Below are 24,159 nucleotides of genomic sequence, written 5' to 3' on the forward strand. Positions count from 1 at the left end.
TATTGCCATATTTTCAGTGTTGCTAAACGGCTCGTTTGGAACCGATTTTTAAAAACAACTAACAATATTATCGCCAAAGTCTCGAGATTTCATTTATAGATGTCCAAACCTTACTGCCGTCTATTAGCAAAATCGCCAGGATGGCGCAATATTTTTCTGGATAAAGTATTGAGTTAGCCATTTTTAAAAATCGACTAAGATTGAGCCGTTTAACTATTTTCACATCATCTAATGAGGTTTGCTCTATCGTTTGCTTTACAATTTTGAAAATAATATACATGTATTGTCCTAGATTTTTATAAGGCAAACAAATAATTTATAAATGTCTAGATTTTATATTTAATAATGTAATTATTCAAAGAAATTTTTTTATTCCATTTCCATAAATATAAATATTTAATAAATTAATACATTTAAAAAATGGCAGGTTCATCTTATGGATCTAAAAATTTGTAAATATTACGTTCGTCGTCATAAATTGAATTATAATTGATATATATGAATATTATGTAAATAAAAAATAAATAGGCATAAAAGATATATCAATATAAAGATATATCTCATTCTATTCTGTCTAATCAAACCTATGTAATTATAATACTTTAATTATATTTCATCATTTTTTGTCTCACAACTCTAGTTATCGGTAAGAGGTAAGTAAATACTTCTCTTTTAATTAATGTGGAGAGGACAAGAGGAGTGATTTTACTCATTGATGGTTAAAATAATAACAATGAGTCGGTTTATAAATGAAATCTTATTGTAAAAATCTCTTCAAGTAGTTCTTATCTTTAAAAATTTCTTAATAAATTGCACAGATTTGATATAAATTAATAAAAATTCTTAGCGTTCAAATGTTACAATGTATAAAAAATTGAAATCTGATAAAAAAATTTATCACTCACACGCTTAAATGTTCGGCTCTAAACTTATTCTATTGATTTTGATAATGTGCAGCAGCAAATATCAAAATATAACAAATTTTAATCCTTTTATCGTTTAATTATGACAATTTATACTAAATTAGAGAGATCTGATTTAGATAAAAAGGAACCGAGAATTGAAATATTAGTTGACACTTTTTTTGCATTATTTTATGAATGTGAAAATTTATCTACTATAAACAAACCATATATTAACTCATTTCTCAAATATGGTATGATATTACTAAATTAACATTTTTTATTTTGTCACCCTTCTAGTTAAATCTAGAGCTCAAGATATAGAAAAATCTTTAATATCTATTGATGATTTTGATGTAATTCAGATCATTGGAAAGGGGGCTTTTGGAGAGGTAATTCTAAATTTATATAAACTTATAAATAATACCAAATAAAATTTAAGAAATATTCCTTATTAAAGATTGATTTAGTAATTTGTCAGTAATTGTTTAATTTGATGTTATTAGATATCATGATACAATGGTATCTCTAATTCCAATATCAACAAATATGTTCAATTTTAGCTGATTCTATTGGCAGATATTAAAAATGATAAATAACTTAAATGATTTAAAAAAAATTATAAACCAATTCTTCAACTTATAAAAAAAATAGATGTTTTTCCAATTTATCTTAATTATAACTTAATTTATTTTTCTTTTGTATAATTATAAAAGATGAATAAAAAACATAATAATCTGATGGATTTTAATATTTTTTCTTGAATAAACAATAATTATATGATTATTTTTTGGTTTATCAGCTGATATTTTAATAGGTATCAGCCAAGAAAAGTTGTTTACAATACATTTTTGTTTCACAGAATTTATAAAAAGAACCAAATAATATTTATTTTTTTAAAAATAATAATTTTATATTTTATAAATAAAAAAGTGTATAATATTATAATTTCTTCAAAGCAATAATATTTACTTCTTATTCTTACTAACAAATGACATATTTTGTCTACCTGCAGCAAAGCAGCTGTCATATTTGAATACATATCCCATATTAATTTTGGATAAATGGTGTCACCTCTTTTCGAATTTAAGCAATTTTGAAATATTTCACATATTAATTGTAATAAAATTGAAGGTAACCCCCCCCCCCCCAAAAAAAAATGTAAAAAGTAAGATTGATTAACAATTGGAGAATAGATTGAAATAGAAGATAATATAAGAACTGTTGATAAGCAGTATGAAACACTTTAATAAGTAAGGATGTGAAAGATTGTAACACTATTACATGATTCAACATATTTATAAAATAATAAGACATAAAAATTAAAAAGCAAAAGTTATAATAAGAAAATAATTCTTTCCAAAAACTGAAAAGTGATTTATATTCACAAAATCTCAAATATATATCCTTCCTTTAAAATTTACATCTTCAAAATATCCTCATTTACATAGTCTATAATATGAAATTGAGTAATATTGTAATAATTCTTCTAATTTGAATTAATGTTTTACCCCATTTTTAAAATATTTTAAATATATATATTAACAATTAAAAACTATACATATATACTATGAAAAACATAAATATAAAATAATATTAAGTGGGGGTGATATACGATTATGAAAAATATAAATATAAAATAATATTAAGTGGGGGTGATATACGATTATGAAAAATATAAATGAGTCACAAATAACTTACAGTAATTACATTTAATTTAAAATATTCCAACTTGTATTATACTTTTAAAATGTCTGAAAGTGTAATTAGTTATTTACTTCAATATCAATTTAAGTTTATTTTCTCTGTGCATTTATAGCAAACTACTGCATTCACCATTATTAACGGATTGGAATTAAAGTCTATTTTATAGATAATAAATGGCTCAGCTTATTTTTTTTACTAGTTATTAAGAATCTATACTTTATATAAAATTTTCAGTGGGTGAACCAAATTTTATGAATTCTATAAGTCTTCAATTATATGATGGCAAATTGCCTCAAATCTAATCATCGCACTCAACTCATAATTTTGGAAAAACGATTCAATAAATAAATCCCTATAGAGATATTTATTTTAAAGCCATTAAATATTTAAAAAAGAGAACTCATTTATTTATATACCATAGCAGAGAAGGAAAAAGGAATACTTCAAAAATATTTTACTATATATTATCTTATCCCAGAAAACATTATTAATTTAGGTCAAAATTTTTATTTTAAATATTTTTTTTTATAATAACTATTAACATATTTCAATATTAATTTTAATGTTTTTTTAAAAAAATTTCACCTTATATAAAACATTTATATCTTAAATTCATATTTCCTGCCCCCCTCCCCACCCCACCTTACACTCAATTACCATGAAGTTTGATACTTTGCCTCATGTAAACCAATAAATGATTTAACCTTCTATTAGAAATAATAATGTCAAAAGATTTTATGGTTTTTGAGCAAACATATTTTACATAAAGTTTAGTGGGACATGAGATATAATGCCGTTATTTGAATCATGGACAGAAATTTCCCGCACAAATGGACCAGCATCCCAAATCAAAAAGACACCGAAAAAACGTAAATTGGGGTATTTTTGTCCGGTGTCTTTTCTTTTTCGTGAATGTTTTATCCCGGATTCTTTTTATTCCAAGAAAGTTCTATCCATGATTCCCGCTATTTATGTCCACTATTGCCTTTAATTCATACGTGTAAAAAATGTGACAATGCCATTTGGATGAAGGGAGGGTTGTGATCACTTCTAGGGGACATTTTATAGCTACCTTATAGAGTTGGGTCTTGGAACACTTGGACAAACTAATTTAGTTAATAAGCTTAAATAAAACCAAAAAAAAATTTCGATAAACTTGCTAAATATCCCATGGTTATATAAGTTGTTTTTGCCAGGTGTATCATTAAAAAAATAAATATCATTGATATATAATCTTAACAAAAAAAATCTAATTATTTTTAATAGATATTAATTTAAAGTCGAATTTTTTTTTTGCGCTTATATATTTAATTAATTTGTATTTAGGAATGTATCGGACCTCGATATTCGCTATTTAGATTCGGCCAGTTTTTGATCGGGTCCGGATGTTTCCTTTTTTTATTCGGTCGACCGGGTTATTACGCAAAAAAAACCTCGAAGAATAAAATATAGAATACTGTCGATTAACGATATTTGTTTGGGTTGTTCGTATGAGTTCGAAAACGCGAAAATCAATAAATCGAAAACTGGGGAATACGTCAATATGTTTTTTTCCGACATTGTCTTATTTTTTCAACTTTAAATCATTTTTTTTGAGCCCCCTTTTTTTTAAAAAAAATTAAATTATTTTTATTTTACCTGGAAATGTATTCCATCATGTTTGGAAATAACCTACCCAATAAATTTCAGACAATTTCGCTATGAACATTTTGAACTTATTAAAATATATATTCGTTTTTTTCCATATATTATTTTATAATAAATTATTAAATGACTTAAAGGTTTTAACTTGCAAAAATTATTTTCAATTGATAAGATAGGGTAGGGTGTAGTGTTGTTAAACGGCCCGATTTGAGCCGATTTTTAAAAACCGGCTAACTCGGTATTTTAGCCAGAGAAATATTGCCCAAGCCTCAAGATTTCGCTAATAACCTTTGTGCCACCTATGAGAAAAATCTTAAGGCTTGCACTGAATAAAACATTGAGTTAGCCGTTTTTAAAAATCGGCTCAAAATGAGCCTTTTAACAACACTAATAGGGTGTTCTAAACATGCTGGAATACATTTCCGGTAATATCCGACCTTTTAAATTTTTAAAGAAAAAAAACGCGCTCAAAAAATGATTTAGAAGTTGGAAAAATAAACACATTTGCCGGAAAAAAACACGTTGACGCTAACACATATATATTTGGAGAAAATTTCGATAGATTTTTTTATAAATGCATGGGGAGGGTAATAGGAAATCTCTAAAGATGGAGAATCTCCTTAAATATTCCCAATTAGGAAATGTTTATTTAAGAATTTCTCAAAAAAATTTCATTTTTTAGACATCTTTAAAAAAAAACTCAATTGATATTTTTAATCGAATATTTAAAATTTTAATCAAAATTTAGGGTGCCGCGCGGCTTAGTTTTTTAGGGAATTTTTTTAATGATTATTTTTTCGGGAAAATTTTTTATTTAATTGCATCGGATTTTTTTTTTTAAAATTATTTATTTGATACTTAACGATAAACTATTTTCAAAATCGGTGACCAAAAAAAAGGCTCTAACTTTTTTTTTATATCCGCAAAAATGAGTTCTTACGGGAGGCGTTTGACGTAAAGAAAGAAAAGTTAAATATTATATGGGAAATCATCGTACCCAAAGATTAATGAATAAGATTTCTATAAACCAATTTTTTTTTTATATTCCAAAAACATACTACTTACTTTTGACTAAAGGGCGAACTCAATATTTTAGCCAGTAAAATATTGCCTAAGCCTCGAGATTTCGATAATATAGAGCAAAATCTTCAGGCTTGCGTTAATATTTTTTTTCTGGGTGCAAAACGTGCCGTTTAACAAGACTACTTTTTGAAAACTATCGAAAATGTTTAAAATTATAAAATAAGGGAGGAGGGGGGGGGGAGGGTGGGATGCAAAATAAAAAATAGACACGCCCCAAAATTTACGTTTTTCTCCTTTCTACCCTAATTTATCCATTCTTATCTAAATTCATTTATCCTATGTTTATTTTTACTTTTATATTTTTAAATGGGTATAAAAATTATTTTTTTTTTTACCTATTTATTTAATGTTTATCTTTATTACGCCAAAATCAAGGTTTGTTTTTCTGTCTTTTTTTTTTGATTATGGCATAAAACACAAACAATTTTCCTTTCATTTTTTATATATATTTTTTTTTAAAAAAAAAGTAAGAAGATTAATTACGTTTCGACATTATGTCAATCCACCATTTTTATTTTATTTTTTATATTTATAGAGATGACATATAATACCTTGACTGACATTCATTCATTAAAATGCATTTTTAAGCGTCGTTAAAAGCAAATCAGCTGGACTCGCCATTTTGGTAACACATATAGTAATTATTCTCATATTAAAAACTACTATAAATTTATAACTTGCTTCCTTATTATCTCGATGATCCGGTAATTCTTTAATAAAGTTTGCATTCAGATATAGGAATAAATTAGGCTCCCGTTTAAAATTTTAATAAGGATTAATGTAACCAAGATGGCGTCTCCAGCTGTTTTGCATTGATGTAAACTTTTAATGAATCAATCGTCAGTGTAAGTGTTAAATATGTCATTGATTTATAGTAAAAGAGAAAATTGTAAAGAAAATAAAATATTTATGCTCTTTTCGTCTTATTGGTTTGCTGGTGTAATTGTGCCAGGGATTTTATGTGTAAGTAAGTTATGATATTTAGTATCGAGTTGAAAGGTTTGAGCACCATTGTAAAGAAGATAAAAAACCGGATTTGCAGGGGTACCATTTTTACACGGCCCGGCCCGGATTTTTTTTATTAAAAATATTTTTCAACTCGACCCGGGTTTTATATTCTCAGACCCGGCCCAGATTTTTTTAAAATATTTAATTTATTTTTAATTTTTTATAGCTAATGATAGCGATAAAATACGGCACTGCCCGTGTACCCGGGGGCCTGCAGGTCTCTGGTATGAAGATTGAAACAAATTGACAAAATTTATGTTTTCCTTTTATTTGAAACAAATTGACAAAATTTATGTTTTCCTTTTATTCATCTAAATATAATAAATTATAAAGTAAAAATATAGTAAAAAAATTGAAAAGTATATCATATTCACAAAATCTCAAATATATATCTTTCCTTTAATCCTCATTTACATAGTCTACTATTATTAAACAATATCGTAATAATTCTTCTAATTTGAATAAGACATTTTTCGTTTTAAAAGTATTCATCTGAATATTACATTTATAACATTTTAGCATCGGAAGTTGTTGGTTTAAAAAAAATAATATATGGTAATATATTTTAAATGATAGGGTTTGGAATGATTTTAATCTATGATTTTTTTTCTCTTGAAATAAGAATCATGATTTGGTAATATATTTTAAATGATAGGGTTTGGAATGATTTAAATCGATGATTTTTTTTTCTCTTGAAATAAGAATTATGATTTAAATCGATTTTCTTGTATCTTATTATTTTAAATTTCGTTTTTTTTTGATTTTATGTTGGGTTAATCCTGTAATTATTTTTTTTTATGGCATAATAAAACCAATGATGTATATAATATATATTACTAGCATGGCGATTCATTTTTAAGAGTGCCCATATATAGCAGTCAGCTGTAGCCCCATTTAGTGGTTTGCGCATTAACGCATTTAATCGACTTGCAAACTCTAAAATGGCGATACAGCTGACTCCAATGTATGGACATGGACACTGTTATATTAATTAAGGAATGGTCAATCTAATAGTATATATATAAATCATTGAATAAAACAAACCCCTACATATAATCACTTTAATATTGTTAAAATTTAAGGAAGACAATGAACGTCTATAATTATTTTGTCCCCCTTTCATTTACATTGATTCAATATTTTTTGTTAATTACTAAGATTAATTCAAAATGCAGTTTTATAAATATTTAATTATAGTTTATATTAAAAATATAAATATTAAATATTGTTAATTAGTAAAAAAAATTAAATTAAATAGTTAAAACTTAAAATATATTTAAATAATTATAAAAAGGGCGAATATATAATATAGATAACGCTACATAAAAAAAATTTTCTATTGCTAGTTTATCAATGGATATTTTTATTCATAAATTCAATATGGAAAGAAATCTGTTTAAATGTAATTTTTTAAAAAATGGCATAATTTGATAAATGACTATTGTTTCGAGGAGTTATTTCATATTTTTTTTATAAAAATCAGGATTTAAATCAAATAAATCGAGTTTATTTGATACTTTTATTTTTTTTAAAAAAATTATAATTTTTGCCAACCCTATAAGTTTTTATTATCAAAAATTTAATGTTTTGGTGTGGCAGGTTTGGCTCTGAGGTTATATACCTTGATTTAAAAACTCTGGTACCACTCTGGCTTAGCATTTGAATCTAATGATAGAGATTAAGGTTCGTAATACGATATTTAAAATGGGTGTTATTGCATTTTTAAAAAAAATAATAATATTTGGGTTAATGATGGACGCCATTATACCATGTTTACCTCAAAAAATTATTCGAAAAAAGAGGTCGACGTGCGCTAGCCCAGCTCGTGTAGATGTTTGAAATAGGTTTAATGATCTGATCGTATAAAATTTGTATACAATTTTATACAAAGTGGGCCTGTCCGCCCCGAAATATTTTTTCTTGTTATGACGGAAAACCGATTGGGAAATTTACCCGTTTTAAGATGATACGAAGTCCTCTACAGTCTTTCCCTACCCTGAAAATTTGTATAGTGTGCCACTCTACCCCAGGAAACTAGGGAAGCGTAAATTCGCGGCCAAGTAGACAAAAATACGGCATATTTTGTATGTTTCGCTGCGAATACGCGCTAACTGTCAAATGCAGAGTAAATGGGGGAATAAAATGTTTATTGGGCGAAGAAAATATATCGCTTTCATAGTCGTAAATAGATAATGTTTTATCCGCCATTTTGAAATTAGCCGATACTCAATGAATGAATGATCCGAACTGTTCATATCTTATATTTTCTCCCATTATGAGACCAAAAAAAAAATTATAATTTCTATATATTATATATATTAATGTTTCATTTCTTCGTAAATTTTTCTTTCGGAAAATCAATAATTATATTTGGGTAAAAAAAAGTTAAAAATTGAATTTAAAATGTTTTATATAACTGAGCTCTGGTAGTTTTCGATATTTAATCCACTCTACTAAAAAAAATGGCCTCCAAATTATAAATAAAAAAAACTTAAACCCCCATAATCCCGATTTTTTTTCTAGGGAATGCCGCACTACGACAAATGACCTAAATAAAAGATTGAAATTTAAGGTTTCACGCCATTATCCCAATACTATTCCTCGTTTTTTTAGTGGTTTCCTGAGATTGAAAGAAAGAAATAACACAATATAATAGCTCATCATCCACATGATTTTTTAATAAGAAATAATTTGCATGCCCGGCTCGGGTTTTATATTTTCAGACCCGGCTCGGTTCATTTTTAAAATATTTTAAAATCCGGGCCGGGCCCGTAGGCCTCTAGAAATGGTCAAATATCATTTGAAATATCTTGCAAGAGGTAGAATTATGTTTGGTAAAAAAAAAATTGTATATCGATCTCGTAAAAACAGGGTTGGCAAGTCGGTCAATTGACCAGTCAAATTCAGTCAATTGACCAGTCAATTGATAGAAGGAGTATTTGACCTGGTCAAATACGGTCAAATACTCAAAAATGTTACTGGTGAATAACTATATTTATTTAATGAACTAATAAGTATTTAAAGCATATTTATCAATCTAATTTGTTTACAAATTATTTTAAAATATATTTGTATCATCAAGGCATCGATTTTAAATATAATTTTATATAAAAATATAAAATTTTCTTATTAAAATATTAAGAATTTTTCTCATTATTAATTTGATTGGATCTAAATATATAAATAAATATAAAAATTTTACTTAAACATGGTTCGAAAAAATTACTAATTGCCAATTTATATTACATTATGTACAATTATCCAAACAAGATGGATATCATGAATAAAATGTAATGAGCAAATATAAATATGCAAGAAAGCACCGAAAGCAGCTGTTGAAGAAGTCCGTGAGAAATTATCAATAATATATTAAATGATATTTTGGACAAAAAATTTAAAATTTTAAACTGTTCATAAACATTTAGCTATCTTATTGACCTTGGCTTACATAAAAAACGGGATGCTTAATTTAGAAAACACATAATACAATCATGTCCATGATTTTATAATTTACCAACCTAAAGAAAAAAATATTAAAGATAAGTTTGATAAAGAAAACAATCCAAACACATGTGCTCTCACTGCACTGCTGATTATTTATTGGATTCCCAATATAAGGGGAGCATCTTACTTTAGTTTGATGAAGCATATGACATGATACAAAAATTAGTCGTTTCATAAAGAGATGATCATCAAAATATTTTAAGTGAAATCATGAATTTCAGAAGTAAAAGCGGAGTATTTAGTAGCCAAAGTATGTGGAAACCAGTAACTTTCATAAAAAAAACAATCAGATTTTGGGCTCAAGTTGTTGGAATGGGCCTTGTTCACATTGAATATTAAGAGAAGTGTCTAAGAAATTCGATTGAAGATCTCGACAACCAGAGAGTTGGTAGGAGTATATCATAACCTAAGACTGATTAAAAAATGTTGAAGAAAATGATAAGATTGAATATAAATTAGAACAAGGCTCTACCATAAAGAGCGAAACATTCATCATAGAATTTAGAAAATAATTTAATATCCATACATTATTTACTATTATATATAAAATAGAATTAATAGTCTTAAAAAACATTTGTTTGAATTTTGATCATATTTGACCGTATTTGACCGGTCAAATTCACAACCCATGATCAAAATATAAGCAAACTATATAAATACGGGTAAATCCGTTGTAACGCCCATTCGCTTTCTACAAATTTCTTAACTCTCCCCGCATTCCTAAAGGAGATAAAGAAATATGGGGGAGGGGGGGGGGAATAAAATTAAAAATGCTATCAATTTTCGTAGAACTGAATTGAGTTATTAACGAAACTTTGGTGGAAGATTATTTAATCTAAAAGAAGGCAACAGGAAAAGAAATTGGTTTATTTATCGTTATAAAAAATAAAGAATTAAAATGTTTTTAAAAAACCGCACTTATTATTTATTTTTATTTAAAAAAAATAAAATAATATTAACCGGTCAAATTAATTAAGTTTTAAATTTTTTAAAGGTGCACGTGAACCATTATAATTGATAGATTATTGTTACGAAACACCTGGTATTTAAAAAGGGGTTAAAATATGAGTGTGCCATTCTTTCCTTCTTTTCTTTCTTTCTTTCTTTCTTTCTTTCTTTCTTTCTTTCTTTCTTTCTTTCTTTCTTTCTTTCTTTCTTTCTTTCTTTCTTTCTTTCTTTCTTTCTTTCTTTCTTTCTTTCTTTCTTTCTTTCTTTCTTTCTTTCTTTCTTTCTTTCGGATAGTGGGGTTGGGTATACATTAAATAATATAGGGCGAGGGCCTGGTATTGGCTTAGAATTTTGAAAAGTGTAATAATTTTTTGCAATATTTTTTCGAATTCTAGAATTATTTTGGACAATTTTTATATTCAAAATAGCTTATTTATTTATTTATTTTCGTTAAAGTTTCGAAAGTTTGTGAATTTATTAATTTTTTTTCGATATTTTGGGCAGCATAAAATAAAATGAAAATAAAAGATATATTTTATCTTCCCTTATTTTTTTAAACGTTAAATTCAATTATTGATTTTTGGGGGACATATTTATTCAATGAGGATATTTTTTTTTATCCCCAAAATGTGTTTCTCGAAAATTCCCTGGGTACCGTGTGGAGACTAAATTTGTGGTTTAAGTGCCTTTTTTTAAAAAATATGTAGTTTGGTTATCTTGGTCGATAAATAGCCATACTCAAATGTTTTTTGTTCCAAATAATATAAACATAACTCCACCCCCACCCCTCGTATTTGTGGTTTTTTAGCCAAATCGGGCAAACCAGGTCGATCTTTATTTTCGGATAATTAGTGAGAACAATTTTTGCGGATCGATTTGGACAACTCTTAACAAATTTTTATATCCCGGCCCAAAAATCGCTATATAACGGGCCGAGTCGGGTTCAAATTTTAAAATTCGTCTTAAGCGCTATTTATAACTCATAACTCAGCCCGAAGTAATAACGGTTCGGGTCGGGCTTAACTTTTTAAAATTTGTTCTAAGTGTATTTTATAACCCGGTCCGAAAACCGCTATGAAGATAATGACAGGCCGGGTCGGGTTCAAATTTTAAAATTCGTCTTAAGCGCTATTTATAACTCATAACTCAGCCCGAAGTAATAACGGTTCGGGTCGGGCTTAACTTTTTTAAATTTGTCCTAAGTGTATTTTATAACCCGGTCCGAAAACCGCTATAGATAATGACAGGCCGGGTCGGGTTCAAATTTTTAAAATTCATTTTAGCATACGATTTCTTTGAACCTGAATCTGCTTCATTTAATCCCACGACCATAATATTTTTTTTTTAAGTATGGTTATTTATCGACCAAGGTCACGTAAAAACATTAGTCTTTTAGAATGAATGAAAGAAAGAAAGAAAGAAAGGAAGGAAGGAAGGAAAGAAAAGAAATTAACAACTATAAAATAAATAATTTCATTAATTTTTTGCATATAATATATACGCTAATATACTTGACTAAAATATAGTTTTTATATACATATTTAAATGAAAATGTAGGCCTATGTTTACTTAAACTCTTTTTTTTTTGTCAAAGGAAAAATATTTTTTCTTGCCTCGAAAAATCACTTGTTAATAACCTTAAGTTATAAAATATTTGCCTCACATTCTCTGGCCTCTATTAATTAAAAAAAAAGAAGGAATCAGCTGTTATGTAAGTAAGGACTTGGATCGCTTTTTATAAAAATGGCTCGATTTTAGCCAAAATAATGTTTTATGTAAAGCCCAATGATATATAATAATACCTAGCCTGACGACACATTCATAATAATGCATTTGAAAAGTGTCGTTGAATGCAAATCAGCTGGACCCGCCATTTTGATAAACCGTATAGTAATTATTCTCATGTTAAAAACTATACTAAATTGATACCTTGCTTCCTTTTTATCTCGATGGATCAGGCATTTCTTTAACAAAGTTTGCGTCAGACTCAGAACATAGGAATAAAATTGACCTCTCGTTTAAAATTTTTAATAATGATATGGGTAACCAAAATGGCGTCCCCAACTGTTTTCATTGAGGTACACTTTTAATGAATGCATCGCCATTCTAGCTATTATTATATGTAAAGCATGAATCATATCGTAGACGACAGAAAGGTTTGGAACCTCTATTTGTCAAAATTTCGAGGCCTTACCATTAATATTATTTAATGGCAAAAAATCTTAATCTGGTCGTTATTGAACTTTTTAACGACCACAAGTTAGGAATTGCCGCTCCCTGCTATATTCCTCTTTTTTTTTCTTTTATATTCCTTTCCATTCCTTTATTCCTATTTGTTTTCTTCTTTTTTTTTATTACTTTAGAAATAAACTTAATCATTATTATGGAAATATAATTTAAGTTGAAGCTTAAAATAGTTACGGTTCGAAAATTTTTAAAAAATATAATTAAAATCCTTAATAGGTTTCCGTGGTCAAACTCAAGGAAGAAGCGAAACGCGGAAAGTCTGGCAAAGGTTCTGACGCCAACATATTCGCCCTTAAAACGCTCAACAAATCCGAAATCATCAAAAGGGCCGAAGTTATTTAAAGAAAATAATATTTTGTGCAGATCTGTGTTATATTTTTTGAATAGTCATTGGAAGACTAAGAAAGAAAGAAAAGAACGAAAGTTCATTTACTATTATAATATGGTAAGGGGAAGATAAATTCCCCGGGGGAAAAAATTTGCGAGGAAGTAGGGGGTGTGGGAGCTGGGATATTTTTGAATTTTTTCCCCCTGAAGTTATTCTCCGCTATTCATATAATGCATAGTAATATAAAATCTGTTATTTTATTTTTTTTTAAAAAAATCAGACTATATGCTACATGGAAGAAAAGGACATCATGATTAATGGAGATTTGTTATGGCACGCTCATTTACATTACTCCTTCCAAAACAAGGATAACTTGGTATTTTCTGCGATAACCGCGAATTCCCAACTTTATTTTTTTATACGAATCTTTAATCAGATTACGTTTTAATACTTATCTTTGTCCAATTATGCAATGTTTAAATGGCTCCGATAAATTTGTTTGCCCCGCCACGAATCTAATGTTGTTAAACGGCTCGATTTGATCCAATCCGAGCCCGAAGATCCTGGTCATAGATGGCACAAGGATTTGGACATCTATCCGCAAAATTTAGAGGCGTGAGACATATATTTCTGGCTAAAATATTGAGTTAGTATTGTTAGAAAGAGGTTCGAATCGAGCCGTTTAATAACACCACATGAAATCAAAAGAAGAACAATATTTTCTTTTTCGGGGTCAAATTTCACCCTTGAATTGATCTGATTTTGATGGCCGGGTCGGTCGGGCGTATAGATCGAAAATTTAACATTAGGGGGTATATAGTCTCCTTTAAATTTTATAATATTGAGATGACAGGAAAACGATCACTTCCAGATTACGGAGATTATATATTAGATCATTATTATTATTATTATTTAAGTATCTAGTTATGGATTATTATTGCGGCGGCGATCTACTTACGCTGCTAAGCAAATACGACGATAGAATGCCGGAACAAATCGCTAAATTTTACATTATGGGTATATATATATAAATATATAAAATTGTATGTATTGCAAGAACAATCTTATATAATTACACGTGATTTCCCATAAATGTTTCTGACAAAAATGACTCATATAGATAAAAAAAAGACGAACAAAAAATCCCATCCTATCTTTATCCCAAAGTTGAAAATTAAAACAATAAAGGGGTAAAAATTAAGAGAGAGAGAGAGATTATAGATGTATGTGACATATGTCAATGTAGACCATTTTTTTTTAACCTACTACTATATTTTTATTATGGATAAAGTCTCTTTAACCCTATTTTCTTTCTTTCAACGCGTACAAAATGGTTTATAAATCACGCAAGGTATATTAACCAGGATCGAAAAAACTTGCCGCACCTCAGGTCTGTAAATCACACTTGCCAAATCAAAAAAATAATTATATTTTATAAATAAAAAATACTGTCAATCACCTGTAAGCAACAATTGCGGAATGTTGCACTAATCGTGAATTCAGAATATTGTTAAAATTAATAGTCATTTTTTTAAAAAAAATTAAAATTTGAACATTCCTTGCGCTGGATAAATAAAAGAGTAAAATGATTGGTAGAATGAAAATGGCAAAATTTGTTTTTCTATATTTCGGATAAAAAAATAGGGTCTTGTAATCATTATCCAAATTGTTAAACTAATCTGTACCAGAGATCTGCAATTGGCTGGTTTCAGCCTACCCCCATACCCCCCCCCCCCCCATGGGCGTGGGCGGAATTTCTAAAATATTTTAAACATTGGGCCAGCAGTGGCGTATCCTTTAAAAAATAGAAACATTGGGCAGGGCGGGTTGAGAATTTTTTTAGATAAATGAGCTGGTGGGTAAATTTTTAAAAACACCGAGTGAGCGGGCTTGTTGGCTAAAAACGCCCATTGCTGATTTCTAATTTATACACACACATCGAGTTGCTGACATTATAACCTTAGTTTAAAAAAAATATAATACCTGCTGAAATTCGTAATATATATATTACTCATCATATTATTATGATTATACTTCGCAAAAGTAAATATTAGGGTTGTTAATCGTATTTACATTTAAGAATGTTGCATCTATTTCTTATCAAGATATATTTTTTTAAAAGTGTCTATATCAAGATATATTTTTTAAGCCGTGTTACTGTATCTTTTTATACATCTTAAAAGTATCTTTTAACAGCTCTGGTAATTATATATTTTTTTTTCTAGAAATGATCATAGCTATAGACAGGTTACATCAGCTGGGCTACGTGCACAGGGATATCAAGCCCGACAACATACTCATAACCCAAAGTGGTCACATCAAACTAGCTGATTTTGGCTCGTGTCTTAAAATGGACGAAAATAAGAAAGTTTCACCTTTCTTCGCATTTTCATACATATCAAATATTTGCTACTATTATTTTTATTACGCGCTATTTGCTTTAATCGAAATATTTTGGTGGTTTTTGGCGCAACGATATACCGTTATGTTGCAAATATAAGAGCAAATTTGCTAGAAACTTCGAAATATTTCGGTGGTTTTGATTCGTAATATATCGCTGTGTTGCAAATTTATAACAAATTTGTCAGAAACTACGAAATATTTCGGTGAATTTGATACGTAATATACCATTGTGTTGCAAAATATAGAACAAATTTGCCCGAAATCTTCGATTTTTTAAAAAAAGAAGAGATAATGGAATGGATGATATCTATTTTACCATACAAATAATGTGTAAGATATACTACAAAATATTTTACAAAAATTATAACGTTTAAATAAGCACAAAAATATAATTTTTACACGTGAAAAGTCAGGGAATAAGGAAATGAACGGCTACGAATATAGGTTCGGGTTCAAATAAAAATAACGGTCCTGGGTTTGTTCATAAAACAAATTATCTAAGTTGGATCGAACTTTTTAAAGACCGGTTAGAACTATTTTGCGTACAAATTTAATGCTAATTATGTGTAAGAAAAAGTTACCACAATTTGATTGTATTTTTTTTAAAAATAGCTTATTTTAGTATTATCGAATTTTTAAAACTCAGCTGATTCGTTTTATTTGCCATTAACTCATTGATTCGCGTTCCCTATATAGATAATATATATACATTCTTTTTAAATGTTGATTTTTATTTTTCACCCCCTTTTTAATTTTCAGTCAAGGAATTTCATATGATGATTATGGATTTATGATAAAAGGTTTTTGGCATGACTAAGAATATTCTTATATTTAAAGTTTTTTTTAAAATCTTCATAACTTTAATACCACGGTGTGAAAATACCGATCCGATCCGACCTATGTTGTATCGGATATTAATTTTGTATATATCCTCTAGGTTTGTCATTTATATTATTCGTTGTCACGATCACTAATTACCGATTCGCTAGCATTTTTTTCTAATTATAGTTTAAGAAAATCATCGTTTAATTACTTCAAAAGAAAAGTTAAATTAATTACAAAACAAAAAAAAATAAAATAAAAAGGTTCGCTCCAATGTGTCCGTCGGTACCCCGGACTATATCTCCCCGGAAATACTGAGGGTATAAAAAATACAAAAACACTAAAGAATTTTATGATACCCGGAAAGATTGGAAAAAGAAAGGAATAAGATAGATAGTAAAGAAAGAAAACTGACTAATAAAGAAATATATACTATATTGTTAAAATTATATATTTTTTAAGGCCACCGAAAGCGGCAAAGGACAATACGGAAGCGAGTGCGATTGGTGGTCTCTCGGAGTTTGCGTCTACGAGATGCTCTTTTGCCAGACCCCTTTCTACTCCGAATCCCTCATCGAAACCTATTCCAAAATTATGAATTACAGGGTAAAAAAACAAACAAATGAATCTAACAAATTATATCATTATTTAAAATAGGGGGCAGATTACCCTCGTCAAAATTTAATCGGTCCTTTCGCCATTTTGGATCCTAAAAACTGTCCACTCTAGACTTTTGACACCCCCCCCCCTTCCCTTATAACAATAAAAATTCCTAATAGTCGCTAATTCATAACATTCATCGAGATGACAAATATATTTTATATAAGTCTTAAAAAATGGCGGAGGGGGGGGGGTGGATAAAGGTTATAATATACTATACAATACTTCTTAAAATGTTTGCTATTTTATAAATATAAAGATTTTTTTTAATGTCATGAAATCATGGTTGAATAAGTAATCGATTACAAATGTATTAAGATTTCGTATTGACAATATTTTTTTTGTAACAGTAATGTCGTATCTTGTTGAAAATAATGGAAATAGTAATTGTAATCAATTACATTTTCCAAGTATATATATTGAAAAGACTATCGGCTTGCTCGATTTATTTTTTGCTTCATATCCTTTAAGTTCGAATTAATTGGCCGAATTTATAAACACCTTTCAACGACAGATTAATTTGTTAAGAAAAGATGTCACCCTCTAAATATAATTTTTTTTTTATATTTGATCTAATTTAATATAAATAGACGTGTTTCAAAAAAGCACAACACGTGATTGCAGCAAACCATGTGATCTTCGATGGTTATATGTCCCGTGTTTAATTTGATTTTATATTTTTGAAATGCTTTATGAATATATTATTTATTTAGACCTTAGAATTTCCGTGCCTGCCTTCCTCACCCTCTGGCGATGATTCGTCGACTTGTTTGAAATGCGATAATCCCATATCCCAATCAGCAAAATCCCTCATCTCTCAGCTGATATGTCCCGCGGAAACGAGACTGGGGCAAAACGGCATACCCGATTTTCAAAAACACCCCTTTTTCAATTGTAATTAAATCTAAATTTATGATTGAGCATTTTTTCAAAAAAAAAATGGTATTGGGCTAAGTTTATAAAAAAAAAATTATACGACCGACCTCCCCAATTTGAGTCATCAAAAAATGGTATTGGGGTCAGTTTGCAAAAAAAATCATCCCACTGACCTCCCCAATTTGAGCCATCACTTGAAGATGGCCGCAAAAAAAGCAATTTTAAATACACCCGGGCCGTGTTTAAATTTTAAGACCAAATGTTTTAAAAAATCCGGGCCGGTCATGAAAATATAAAACCCGAGCCGGACCGAAAAAAATTTTTGAAAAAAATATCCGGGCTAGTCATAAAAATATAAAACCCGAGTCGGACCGAAAAAAATTTTTGAAAAAATATATCCGGGCCAGTCTTAATTATTGGTTTTTTTAAGAAAAAATCATTAATTATTTTACAATTTTTTTTTTCTCGGCGATTTAATTTTATAAATATAACAAAATAATTATATAGCCGATATGGTTTACGAAGCCTGTTGGGACGATGATATCATATATAAGAGTAATCTTTATTTATAATTAGATATATTTGAGGAAAAAGAAATTTGATAGAACAAAACTAAATATGTTGATATAATTATTTTGGCTCATATTTTAAATAATCCCCTTCCCTAAATTTGATCCCTTTTTAATTACATCTTTTTAAAGAATAATCTGTTTATAAATATATATATATTTTTTTTTTCAGTTAAGCCACCTTTCGTGCCTGAAATCACGTCTTCCTATGATACGTCCAATTTCGATGTCCAAGAGACCAATAATAATAACCATTTCAATAAACATGTTTATTTCAAAGATGTTCAATATATATTTAAAACGAATTTACTAGCGTTAGTATTTTATAGTAAATAAAGGAAAGAAAGAAAGAAAGAAAACGATAAGAAAGAAGAAAGAAAGAAAAGAGAGAAAACCGTTAGTTACCACCCTCTCAAGTTAAAAATATATAAAAGTGTGGTCCCAGCGATTTTAAACTATAGTTGGGTAATGGCTAAATGTCGACTAATTCACGCAATCTACAGGCCCCTACCTTAGGCGAATCCGGATAACATAAGACGCTTTAATTTATATACCTTTCTTTCAGATATGAGCTGCTTTTATATTTAAGAAGAAAAATATACCCCCATTAGGCTAAAAGTGACATTTTTCGGGACTAAAAACTGGCTTTTAAACGGGCTAAAAAATATAGTAAATTACCTAACTACATTTAGAAACGGGCAAGCTAGAACTCAACCTTATTTGTTCCTATATTCTTATTCCCTTTTTTAATTATAATTCTAGAAATTAATGAACGGGTTTCAGAATACTCAATTCACAGGCGTGCACTTGCCTTTCATAGGCTTTTCCTATCGATCTCTCAAAAAGTATGATTTAAAAGAAAATAGTTATTTTTTTAAATATAGAAAGAATTCTTTCTTTCTTTCTTTCTTTCTTTCTTTCTTTCTTTCTTTCTTTCTTTCTTTCTTTCTTTCTTTCTTTCTTTCTTTCTTTCTTTCTTTCTTTCTTTCTTTCTTTCTTTCTTTCTTTCTTTCTTTCTTTCTTTCTTTCTTTCTTTCTTTCTTTCTTTCTTTCTTTCTTTCTTTCTTTCTTTCTTTCTCAAATTGATATCTAAGAATGCTCTACTTAATCCTTATTTGAAGTAAGAATATAAAAGATTTTTGGGTCAAATTTTACCTAAAAAAAATTCCCCAATATTTTTGTATGCTGCTTGATTTTAGCCGTTTTTTAAAAATTGGATTCAAAAATGGAGCAATAGGAAATTAAAAAAAAATTCAAATCACTTAATTAAATATTATTTCAAACGCTTAATATTTTATATTTAAAAATTTGATTTTTTATCACTATCCTACAGATAAGGATCTAGATACTTGTATCGAGATCCTGTATCTAGATATAAAAATGTAGTATCTGTATCTGGATAGATTTTTGATTAAAATATCGGTATCTAGATCCATTTAAAAGTATCTTTTAACAACTCTGCTATCCTCTAATATTCGACAACCATAAGTAATGTTGTTTAACGGCTCGATTTGAGTCAATTTTTAAAAATGGCTAACTCAATATTTTAGCAAGTATAATATTGCCTAAGCCTCGAGATTTATCTAATAAATGTCCAGACGTTTGCGCCATCTATGAGCGGAGTCTTCAGGCTTGCGTAATATTTTTCTGGATAAAATATTGAGTTTCGCCCATTTTTAAAAATCACAACACCTAACTATAAGCATCCATCCATTAATTTTTTTTTAAAGCCAAAAAAAAGGATAATGAATAGAACACTCCAATAAAACTTGAATATATAACATTTAAAAAAATAAATATGGTACAATGTATATGTACTTGTAAATAACATAATCTAATTCGCGAAAAATATTGGTTTTTACGACCGGTCAGGGAATAGTAATATTTAAAAATGAAAGCTTTCATTTTAACCTCTTTCGATCAAGCCATATGGTATCTTTTTGATTTGTCCAAAACAGTGATATGGACTTATGATAATTGTTGTTTATTATTCGTCAAACTTTTTAAAAAAAATAAACCAAATTAGACTATGGTCGTTGTTTATTTTGTCTTAATTACAGATCGATCATGGTTTAGCATTTCTCCTGAAAAAACGAATCTAGAAAGAAACTAACGGAATAATATTTCAATTTAGATTGAAAGATTTTGAAATCTCCAAATATGTAAAAAATTTTATTTACCACAGGTTTTTATACGAAAAATTTTCTCCCGAATCATCTCCTCATTTGTCTGACAAAGTTATTGCTTGCGATAACGCCTCAAATTTATCCGCCAATTTCATCGAGGTAACTAAATGTAACGGTGACGTAAACGAGAATCGTGACGCTATAGGTGGTCCCACTCTTACGTGTGACGACGTGGCTTGGGAAGAACTAAATATTCGGTTTCACAAATAGAAGAGAATGTTTTTTTATATTAAAAATAAACCGCGCCTAAACAAGGTGGGAAGAGGAGGGGCTGTGGGAGGGCGAATAAAAACAATTGATCCGAAATTTTAAAAATCAGCGAACTCAATATTATATCCAGAAAAAATATTACGCGAATCTGAAGATTTTGCGCATAAGGTAACATAAAGATTTGGGCATCTATTAGCGAAATTTCAAAGCTCGAGTAATATTTTTCTGGCCAAAATATTGAGCTAAACCGGTTTTTCAAAAAATCGGCTCAAATCGAAGAAAGAAAGAGAGAGAGAGAGAAAGAAAGAAAGAAAGAAAATTGAAAAAAAAAGATAAGATTAACAACCCTAGTTATTTTTACTATTTTTCATTACCTTTTTATAAAATATATTTTATGCTCTTTTAACCCTACACTAAGATTGGAAAATTTGACGTTCAGCAACGAGAAGCTAAATCACAATTTGAGGCGCAAGAAAGACGAGATTGACGAATTGCAAAAGTCGGAAGATAGGCTCAAAGCCGAACTTAGAAGATCCGAAATCAATCGGATAGATGTATAATATAAAAAAAAATTTGCTCGGTTTATTTTTTATTTAGTAGCTTTCTTTGTTTGATTCCTACCCTCCCCCCTTGGTCATTTATAATAAAAAAAATTATCCTCAAAATAATTTTAACACTTATGTCCAATCAAATTGCTACGCTACTCTTTTAATTGACATCAGTCATTATTTTAAAATAATTTGGGTTGCGTATTCTGTGACAGTTTTTTAAGCCGAAAACTTTCACGTTAACATCGAGATTTTTTTTTTCGAAAATATGGCTTAACTTTGAGGAAAGCAACAGATTAACTCGTCACTCAAACCATAAAGTTTTTATTCCGCACGCTTCTGTAGTGAGCCATGTTAGCCGATTTTTAGTTACTCCCCTACGTATATTTGATTGATAAAATGATAGAAGAAGGAAACTGGTCTTTTTTTTAATTTTTTTTATTTTTCTCGAAAAATTTGATTATATATATAAAAAACAAATGTCATTTGGGGTTGAGGTCTAATTTATTGAAATAATGAAATTTTATATTATGTGTAATATCGATTAGATATTTATAGCTACATTTTCTCCTTTAAACTTTAAAATAATATAATTAAAAATTAGGTGATTTAACTATCGTGAAAACAATGAATAATTTTATCATATCTCTGTAATTCAAATCAATATAAATACATGAATTAATCGTAATACATAATTAACAAATATAATAACAATTAATCCTATTACCAATTACCTTTATTTTCAAGGTTAATTGATTCTATTACAGTGAAGAAGGAAACGGTTTACCATTTCTTTTTTTCTAATAATTTTTTTTTTGTTGACTACTATACAACTACTAATTACAATAACCTTTTTAAATTTAAAAAAAAAGTTGAATTATGAACTTGAGAAATTACGGACAGACATCGAGAACCAGAAATCTCTCAGACTCAAGAACGAAGAATATATCAAGGTGATTGAGGACGAGCTCGAGAGTTACAAGGATAGTTCCTTGATTTATAGGAATAGTGGGAACTTGGCGAAGCTTACCCCAACTATCACGAGGAATAGATTTCCGGTTAATCGCTTCTTGCATACGAATATCATCGATAATAGCTACGATAATAGATCTAATAGCAGCTTAGACAATTCCTGCCCTATCGCAAACGGGAACAAAGGAAACTTTAATTTTAAAAGGTTTTGTATTAAAACTCCTTGTTAATAAATAAACTTTTATGGGTGGGGATAAGGGTAACGGCATACCAGAGCGTTCTTATTGCGAAATTGAACGTTTTATTGCCTGTCCTAGGCCGCGATTTCCATCGCAGTCTTTCCGAGAGGAATGCAAATTGTTTATCTTTTAAAGCTGCAGGAAAAAATCGATTGTTTTATGTACCAGATGATTAAATCAAATGTGGCGAAAAACAGGGAGCTAATTTACCCTGCGCTTTCACAGTTAGCTCTGATTCGCGGCAAGATACAGAAATTTTGTATACTTTGACGCGAATTCGCACTAACTGTGTGAATGAAGGGTTAGAGATCCAACTAAATAATATTGTCATTTAAGTTATACAGGTTAATATATAGCACATCTGTTAGTTTTAAAATATGGAAATTATTAGGAATTATTAATGCAACTAGTAAACAGTCGATAAAAAAAATTTTAATATGCAAAACATTTCGAAATGTCCCGTCCGATTTTTGGCTTACTATCTTTTAACATTATGCTCTTGAACGCTCTGGCTTGGCCTTAACCTGTACGCGTTTTTTAGGTGTTCATAAGAAGTTGTCGACCTCATGCAGAATCATTATTGATATAAATGAATAGATTACAATTTTTATCGAGATCCGACTCTAATAAAGCTAGTCGATCTTTTACTAGCTTGGTCTGTGGTACGGTCTCAACCAGCCCCGATAACTTATCACCGGAATATTTTCTCCTTTTTTTTATATTAATTTATTTCGCGAAATGTTTTGACTTAAAAAATCATCTTTATCGTATTCTTTTTTTTAAAAAAAAATATATATTTAATAATACGAAAAAAAAACTTTTGTTTATCATATTTAGTTCGACGCCGATCCAATTTGATTCGAATCAATTTATCCTATGCCAGGAAGAGATAAAGGCCTTGAAGAATGCGCTTAGCCATTTGGAAAAAGAGAATGTAAGCTCGGATATTATACTGTTCAAGATTGTTTGTATATAAGATAAGATATTACATTAAGAGTGTACCATAAAGAGTCGAGGACGTCATTATTTGGCCATTTGATTTACGCATAGCATATGTAAAAAAATTTAAAATTTTAATGTAAGTCGAAGTAAAATAGTGTCGTACCTCACAATTACTTTAAGGGTATTTCTCACAAGAACAAAAAAATATGTATTTGGCAGACCAAATTCAAATAATTTAAAATATTCGGGATCCTATATAGTTTACCAAAATGTCATGTAACGTGGTCTCCAGCTGATTTGTATTCAACGATGCTTTAAAATGTATTATTATGAATGAATCTTCAGTCTAGGTATTGTTATA

At 28.8% G+C, this 24,159-nt stretch overlaps 1 protein-coding gene across 1 annotated transcript in view; it reads left to right on the forward strand.

Moving 5' to 3' along the window:
* Positions 1-1,024: 1,024 nt before the first annotated feature.
* LOC135922636 (serine/threonine-protein kinase Genghis Khan-like) overlaps positions 1,025-24,159 on the forward strand; it is a 54,336-nt gene continuing 31,201 nt past the window's right edge. The window contains exons 1-16 of the mRNA XM_065457056.1: positions 1,025-1,156; positions 1,203-1,294; positions 13,260-13,376; positions 13,652-13,747; positions 14,289-14,388; positions 15,597-15,739; positions 16,860-16,916; positions 17,059-17,202; positions 17,970-18,150; positions 18,640-18,687; positions 18,874-18,968; positions 19,464-19,546; positions 20,887-21,084; positions 21,516-21,651; positions 22,518-22,822; positions 23,694-23,790. Coding sequence (XP_065313128.1) covers positions 13,664-13,747; positions 14,289-14,388; positions 15,597-15,739; positions 16,860-16,916; positions 17,059-17,202; positions 17,970-18,150; positions 18,640-18,687; positions 18,874-18,968; positions 19,464-19,546; positions 20,887-21,084; positions 21,516-21,651; positions 22,518-22,822; positions 23,694-23,790 — 1,671 coding nt within the window. The 5' untranslated portion in view covers positions 1,025-1,156; positions 1,203-1,294; positions 13,260-13,376; positions 13,652-13,663. The remainder of the gene's footprint in view (positions 1,157-1,202; positions 1,295-13,259; positions 13,377-13,651; positions 13,748-14,288; positions 14,389-15,596; positions 15,740-16,859; positions 16,917-17,058; positions 17,203-17,969; positions 18,151-18,639; positions 18,688-18,873; positions 18,969-19,463; positions 19,547-20,886; positions 21,085-21,515; positions 21,652-22,517; positions 22,823-23,693; positions 23,791-24,159) is intronic.

This window comes from Gordionus sp. m RMFG-2023, chromosome 1 (assembly GCF_954871325.1).
Source record: "Gordionus sp. m RMFG-2023 chromosome 1, tfGorSpeb1-WG-v2, whole genome shotgun sequence".
NCBI classification, from domain to species: domain Eukaryota; kingdom Metazoa; phylum Nematomorpha; class Gordioida; order Chordodea; family Parachordodidae; genus Gordionus; species Gordionus sp. m RMFG-2023.